Genomic DNA, 7,925 nt, shown 5'->3' with positions numbered 1-7,925 from the left:
GTGGCTTTTGCTTCTTAGTGCTGTGCTTTCACCCGCTGCGCCACCCGTTTCTCTAATTTTATAGAGCCACACCTGGGGGAGAATTATGGAAAAGGGCTGCAGATTTCAGCTAGGAACACTTAGAGCCCTTAGAGGAGCTATGATATTTAGATTTAGATGAAGAGACTTTGAATTTTGAGTTGACAGTGTAATGGGCTGTAGTGAATGACTTTGCATTTGGGAAGCCCATGAGTCCTTACAGGTCAGGGATGCCTCCCACTAATCACCTGGTATAATTGCCTCCTGGTGAGAGTGAAAAGGACCTGTGAATATGATCATTACGTCTGGTAGCTGATTATGTCAGCTACCAATATATTCTAGGCGTGAGTTCAAGAAAGGGGTGCTCTACTCGCTGACTCTGATCAAATCACATGAGGCGAGTTCTAAGTGAATTGATTGGATCTTGAAAACAAACAAGAAATATTTAATGCCTTTATGTAAGTACCTGATCTCTGGCCATTAATATATATATTCTTAAGCATTTGCCCTAATTATCCTGATTATCTCCACCTTCAAATTGGGGTCCCTGAGCTGAAATGCCTCTGAGCCTTCTGCTTCACCCATCAGCTTGGGGACTCCCAGTGGTGACTTGGGTACCTGGGCCTCAGAATCCCGGCACATGGTTTACAGGTTCCTTTTCCAGCATCGCGTGCATACCAGGTGGAGGGGGCTACCCGCCATGGAAGGAGGCCGTTTCCCGGGAGGCCTCGGGGCGGCCCCGCGAGGTCCGCTCCGCCCGGGACACTGACCGGCCAGATGAAGATCACCAGTACCTGGGACTCAGTCACACACTGGCTGGGGACCCGGGCGCTGGCCGTCACGGTTCTTTGGCTGCCATACCTGCTGCTGAGCACAGAGACAGCCTCCACCAGAAAGAGTGAGCGCCCAGGGAAAGCGACAGGGCTGGGTCGACAAGCCCTCCTGGGCCCTCCGTTAATACACCACCCTTTCTCCCGCCCATAGGTTGAGGACATCAGTCCAAATGGCCGACTTGGCTGGGGGTGGAGTTAGGTGGGTGGAGTTTACGGTAGGTGGGGGCTGGGATGGCTTCAGTGGAGGATAGAAGGGGTCCCACTACCCTGCTGGCTGAATCTCAGTGGCTCAATCTAGATGAGGTCCTGCATGGCCTGGGTGGTCTGCACCCACCCTCCCCACTCTGAGAAAGGAAAACACTTTCAGTGTTCTATTGGGCCTCAGTCTCCCTCCACTGTTGGACTGGGTGGGGGGGCAGAGATGTCCCCCATTAATCAGCAGTGACCTTGAGCAAACAGCATCCTTCTGCAAACCTTCCCTGTGAGACTTGAGACCACAGTTGTTAGTTAATAAAGTCTGCGTTGTGTCTGAGGCAACACCTTCTCAGACTGGAGGGTGTGCTAAACTGATGTGTGCCCTGAAGCTGCCATCCTTCCCCCCCACACCCCATCCCAGACACCCACAACTTCCTTCTTTAGTGCAGTCATCACCAGGGTCACATGGGCCGAGCCATCATTCCCAGGGCCCTGGATTTGCCAGTTGTGGAGTGAGAGGGGGTGCTATGGTGACCCTATATCCTGTTGATGGTGGCATTTGGAGCTACCAGCTGATGTCTATACAGGAGTGACTTTTACTGGGTTTGTTTACAGAGTGTGGGAAGCCTCTAGTAACTGGGAAGATCTACGGTGGCGAAGCTGCTCCTGCACTACGGTGGCCGTGGCAGGTCAGCCTGCTGTACAACAACAGATACATCTGTGGGGGCGCCCTCATCGATCATTTCTGGGTGGCCTCAGCGGCACACTGCTTCCAAATGTGCGTTCTCGCCCTCCAGCCCAGCTGCTGGGACGCTTGGGGGTGCAGGAGCACGCAGTGGGGTGGGCAGAGCGCAGGGGCAAGGGTTCCTGGCTAGAATGTGTCTGGGATCACCCTCCTGCGGCCTCCGGATGTGCCTATATGCAGCTGCCTTTGCCTTCAGCTCAGTAGTCGCCTCTAGCCTTCCTCCTCCTGCTTACCCCTGACTCCAGGCTGTAGATACTGAGTCCTAGCTCCTAGGATGAAAGCCATTTCCTGTCTCTCTCCCTCTGGGGATGGCCCTGTCTCCCCTCTCCACCCCGTCCCCCAACACCTACCAGAGTAGGTTTTACCACTTTGGTAATACCTGCTAAGATAGTGTGGTTGTCACAATTTTACTACATAACTTTTAAATAATGACGTGGAAACTCTAATTTTGATTATCAGTAAATACTAGAAAATAAAATCTAGTTCTACAGGAATGACTTGTAGTTCACTCTTTCTCTTGGCTAACCTAAGTGTCTAAATTCTGCCCCCACTCAAGATGGACTCTTTTTCACATTGCGCCCAATTCTGGACTTTTCCACAAGATGTCAGTGGATCTCAGTTTCTTTTGTTGAAGAGGTGATAGGCGTCTGGGTCACAGGCGTGGGCCAGAGCTGGTGCGGACAAGCATCCTGCCAGGCCATCTCAAAGCCATCCCCAGCACAACTACTAGAGGCTTCTCCCAAGCCTGTCACATTCACACTCTAGCACCTTCCTCTCAGGAAGACTTGGTCCGGGACTTTGTGTCTCAGCAGTCCCTGGCTCTTCCCATCACTCTGTACAACTATATACCTGAGTGGACCTGTGGTCACTGCTCCCCTCACCATCCTGCGTGAGGTGTTAAGCAGTGGGCTTCTGTCCTAGAAAATGGGAGACAGAATCATGAGAGCAGGCCATGCCTCAGGGCCACTCTGGGCTGGCTCTTTGCACAGACGGAGTGGGGAGAAGATCACAGCCCCCAGTCAGGAGGCCAGAGTGACTGGCAGCAGCTGACACTGAGACCCCACATGGGTTCTGTTCGTTTACTCAGTACCTATGGTTGCCCGGCCCATGTGAGGCCCCCTGTGGGGAATGAGATATGCAAAGACATACCCAGAAGCTTCTTGTCTTATCAGGAAAATGAGACACAAACTCAACTATTATGATCCAGGATGAAGAGGTCAGAATACAGGAGAGGGTAGGCCTGGGACTAGTGTCCAAGAGGGCCTCAGGGGAGACGGAGTCTGGGCTAAGGGCCAGCCGAAGCCAGCCCTAGCCCTGTGGATTGGAAAATATGTCTGGAAAGCACAGAGAAATCCAACTCCATGCACTCATCTATTCATTCCAGAGACTTTTGGGGGTGCCTCTTGCCAGCTAGGGACCAGACTTTTGAGAAGATGACCTGTGTTGACTGGGAAAGGAGGGGGGATCATTCTGGACTGGGAAATCTTTAAGATTCACTCTGGGCCATGGGACCTTCTAAGAGTTCTGATAAGAGCTGGTAATGAGCCAAATCACCTGTCCTCCAAAATGAAGGGGTACAGTTCTATGTGCCCCAGTGTTTCTTTCCAGCAGGCAAATTGCTCCTTTGATTCTGGAGCAGGCTGGGAAATTGGAAACTTTTTTATTTAAAGATTTATTTATTTAGGGTCCTCCCTGGTGGCGCAGCAGGTTAAAGCACAGCACTGAGAATCTAAAAGCCGCTTCCGCATGAGTTCGATTCCCGCCTGCCCCGGAGGTGACCACATGGTGTGGCAGACCTCTCCTGACCCGCCCGCTGCTCCCCTCAGCAGTGTACTTTCTCGATCTGCCTGTTCTGTTCCCCACTCTGTCTCTGGTGAAGCCTCTCACCGCCCCTGAGCCTCTGACCTGTACCCCAGTTCTGTATGCACAAATAAATAAATCTTTAAAAAAAAAAGATTTATTTATTTATTTATGCATACAAGAACTGGGGTGCAGACCAAAGGTGTGGGGGGATGAGAGAATTCACCAGAGACAGAGTGGGGAGCAGAACAGGCAGATGTACTGAAACACATTGCTGAGGGGAGCAGTGGGCGGGCCCCAAGAAGTCTGTCTCGCTACATGGGTCAGTTCCCTGGAGGGGATTGAACTCTTTTTTTTTTTTTTTTTTTTTTAAGATTTATTTATTCATATAGAACTGGGGTACAGGCCAGAGATGCAGAGGGTGAGAGGATTCACCAGGGACAGAGTGGGGAGCAGAACAGGCAGATCGATGAAGCACACTGCTGAGGGGAGCAGTGGGCGGGTCAGGAGAGGTCTGCCGAGCCATGTGCTCACTCACCTCCCGGGCAGGCGGGAATCGAACTCAAGCAGAAGTGGCTTTAGCTTCTTAGTGCTGTGCTTTAACCTGCTGCACCACCAGGGAGGGCCGGGGATTGAACTCTTAACATGCTACAGTGGCTGTGGATAGTTTCACAGTGCTGTTTTAACCTGTTGCACCAGCAGGGAGGGCCTGAAAATTGGAAACTTTTAAAGGACAGATGTCCTTTGGTTGTGAATGTCACTCTAACCCACCTTAAGAGAATATTAAGAAGGGAGGCAAGAGAAAGCTCTGGAATAATGACGGGACCTGGTGCTTATGCTGGGGTGGGGTGGGGGTGGGCTGCTGGGGCTTACCCTGTCAGGACAAAAGTGTTGGGCCAGCACTCAGGTTCTAACACTGCCTCCCTGCCATAGGTCCCGTAACCCATCTGACTACAAAGTCCTGCTCGGTTACCATCAGCTGCAAAAGCCCATGAAGCACAGCCAGCAGATGACAGTGTATAAAATCTTCGTCCACAGCGATTTTAACAGGACCTACTTTATGGGGAGCGACATCGCCCTCTTGCAACTGTCTTTGTCTGTGAATTTTAATTCCCACATCCTCCCCATCTGCCTCATGCACCCTGACAACACACTGCCCCCTCATTTGTCCTGCTGGATAACTGGCTGGGGGATGGTCACGGAGGATGGTGAGCATGGCCGGGAATGGCAGGAGGGTAAGGGCTTGGGGGGAGAGGGGGTGCAGTGGCCATTGTGGGCCCTTTTCACCCCAGAGAACATGTCCTTCTAAAGTGTTAAATTTCCTCCCATCACTGACTCTAAAAATCTAAGCATTTCTAGGATTTGGACTCAGGCACTTGGGCTCTTTGATGCTGAGCCTCTCAGGGTTCCCATCACTTTCTGTCCTGCCCTCCCAGAGCTTCACCCAACAGCTCTTGGGCTCGTGCTGTCTGGCAGGTGCTGGGGAAGCAGCAGTACGGAAATGAAGGCAGGCCTGGGAGGTGAAGTTGGGGGCTGTGGCTAAGGGCCACTTACCTATCTGAACCTCGCTTCCCTCATCCCTTAAGAAAAACTTGCCCATTCTGCCAGTTTGCAGAGCTCATCTATTTTTAGACTGAGAGAGAAGAAATGTTGGGCAAAGATTTTTACATAAGGATGGATGCTCTTGATGGATGCTTTAGGGAAACACAACATTCAGTGAAAAAAAGTCTAATGTAAATTTGGCATGAGTTGAAGAGCTGGGCAGGGGATCTCAGTGGAGACTGGCTGAGCAGGGCCCTCTGTTAGCTGCTAAATGCCAGTCATGTGAGAACAGTCAGCTCTCCTGCATGTCTCAGAACACCTCCTGGCATCTAGGGTCACTTGTCAGGACTGACAGACAGAGCAACGAAGCTACTCCAAGATGGGCCAGAAGGTAGGAATTGGGGTGTCAAGGGAGGCCAAGGGTTGAGCAGCCGCTAGGTCAGGAGCAGCTGACATCAACAGAAAGCTTGCTGCATGGCTGTTCCCCCTCTGGGCCCTCCCCCGGCAGCCATTGCTGGGTCAGGCCTGTCCCCAAGACACATAAGGGCCTTGCATGGCCATCTGGCCACAAGCGGGCCGTCTCTATGACACGAGGCTGCTGTGTGGGACACTGGATGGGATCTGGGAGCAGGATCTAGAAGTGACCCTCCTTGAGGTAGGGTCACATCTGTTTGTCATGCTGTCCAATCGCAGCTTAATTAGATCACTGCTACAACTCCAACTTTCTGTCCCTCTACTGCGTCTGCACACAGCAGCCGCATTATTTCCAGAGTAGACCCTTCGGTGGTTTCGCACGTGCTCAGAATCAAGCCCGGACTCCGCAGGCCAGTGGCGAAGTGGGCTGGCTCTGGTCCTGCTGAGCGAGCCATGTCTTTCTCACGCCCCCACACCATCACAGTCACACTGCCTTCCTTCCTGCTCTCCCCACCACAGACCGCTTGCCCTTGCTCTTATCTGTCCTGAATGTCTTGTCTCCCCTTCTTGCATGTCCTCTGAGAGGCTCCCCCATCCTGTAGCTGTAGTAGCACCATGCCACCCCTGCTCTGACCAGTAAGCAGGCAGGAGGGTCAATGACTCTCGCAGGCACCAGTGAACATCTGACACCTTCTCCCTGCAGATTACCTGCCCAAGCCCTACCATCTGCAGGAGGCAAGGGTGGGCATCATTGATTCCGACATCTGTAAGTCTTATTTCCAAATGCCCACTGCCGGTGGCCTGGATGTGCCTAAGGACGTGCTGTGTGCTGCGGACCTCTTGACAGGAAAGGCCATCTGCCGAGTAAGTGGTACCACTCTGTCTCTCCAGCGGGCACTCAGGCTGCTGCGCCTGCCCACGCACCTGTGGAATCTGTTGTTCTCTCTTCTCTTCTCGGCCTCTGACTTCCAGTTCCTGATCCCAACCTAGCTTGAAGTTGGAACCAGAGTTTAGACAACCCCAAAGAGTTTAGACAACCCCATTGTCTTATCTTTTAAGATGCTTTCTTGAGCTCACTGGCACATATAAAAAAGGGCATCCTTACCCATAGACCTGGGATGCAATTTTAGAAATTGACACACTCCTTGTCACCCCTGGCTCCTCTTCCAGACAAGGAAGAGGAGCCAGGGGTCCCTCAGTCTGATCCCACCCTCCAACAGCACTGGTAGGTAAGCTGAGGTGGGCCAGCCCAGGAACTGAAGGGATGGACAGAGGGCCCTGCCCCCAACCTGGGTAAGTACTCCTGAAACCCTCTGGTCAACATTAAAAAATAACTCCACAGACACAGACATGAGTGCAGGCAAGGAAGGAAAGGAGGGGAGCACCAGGCAGACAGCCCTAGGCCTGAGAGGCTCTCCAGAGTATTGGAGTTGGGGGCCTATGTCGGTTTTAGGATGGGGTTTGAGAACAAAGGAGTTAAACTTTATGGGCTGAGAAAGCACAGAGCATGCATGTGGCTGAAGTGCGCTTGTTAATTGTGGGCGCCCATCAGCTGCAGCTCGCAGTCGGGCAGGACATCTCAGGGAGGCATTGCCCACAGGTCCGGTCTGGTCTCAAGTCCCTGCTTCTTCGACAGGCTAACTTGGTGAACTCTAGGAACCAGAGGCAGGGTTAAGGACATTTATGGTGCAGGTGTGGGGGCCTAAAGTCACCAGGATTTTTTTAAACCTCTTGTTCACCAGTCCCTGGGAGCAAGAAAAAATAGCCCTTGAGTCCTGATCTGTCCTTATCCTGGGACCCTTCCAGTGTCAGGGTAACCAGCACCCCCAAAGGGACCTCCTCATGTTCCTTGCCCCCAGTAATGCCTCATTCTGCCTTGTAGCCTTCTGTGAGCTGCTGCTGGGAGAGAGTATACATGGAATAATGTATCGGTACGATGCTCATGCAATCTCTGTTTAGTGTTTGTGAGATTCATTCACCCTGGGTGTGGTTCATAGTGTTTATTGTATTGCTATGTAGTATTCTGCAGTGTGAAGATATGACAATTTTATGTGTCCATACTCATTGGGGTAGCTCCCGCTTGCAAACATCACAAAGCTGTCTGTGACATTTGTGCATTTCACACCCAGAGATGTCACAGACAGCTTTGTGATGTTTGCAAGCGGGAGCTACCCCAATGTGACCCCAATGAGAATGGATACATAAAATTGTGGTTGGCTATAACCCAGGACTGTACCACAGATAGGTACATGTTCATCTCTGATAGAAACTGGAGAGCAAATCTCAGCCTTCTCAAAACAGTTTGCACCCTTCCTTCAGCAGAGAGTGAGATTGGGGCTCAGGGTGGTCCTTGGTACCTGTGATACTTTGTCTGACCC

General features: G+C 51.9%; 1 protein-coding gene across 1 annotated transcript in view; it reads left to right on the top strand.

Annotated features, from left to right (window-relative positions):
• Nucleotides 1–795: 795 nt before the first annotated feature.
• LOC101634520 (serine protease 40-like) overlaps nt 796–7,925 on the top strand; it is a 12,432-nt gene continuing 5,302 nt past the window's right edge. The window contains exons 1-4 of the mRNA XM_012725707.1: nt 796–916; nt 1,662–1,824; nt 4,525–4,799; nt 6,251–6,411. Of these exons, the coding sequence (XP_012581161.1) occupies nt 796–916; nt 1,662–1,824; nt 4,525–4,799; nt 6,251–6,411 (720 nt within the window). The remainder of the gene's footprint in view (nt 917–1,661; nt 1,825–4,524; nt 4,800–6,250; nt 6,412–7,925) is intronic.

The sequence above is a fragment of the Condylura cristata genome, unplaced genomic scaffold (genome assembly GCF_000260355.1).
Source record: "Condylura cristata isolate star-nosed mole 26May11 unplaced genomic scaffold, ConCri1.0 scaffold00002, whole genome shotgun sequence".
NCBI lineage: Eukaryota > Metazoa > Chordata > Mammalia > Eulipotyphla > Talpidae > Condylura > Condylura cristata.
This window is presented reverse-complemented; position numbering and strand designations above follow the sequence as displayed.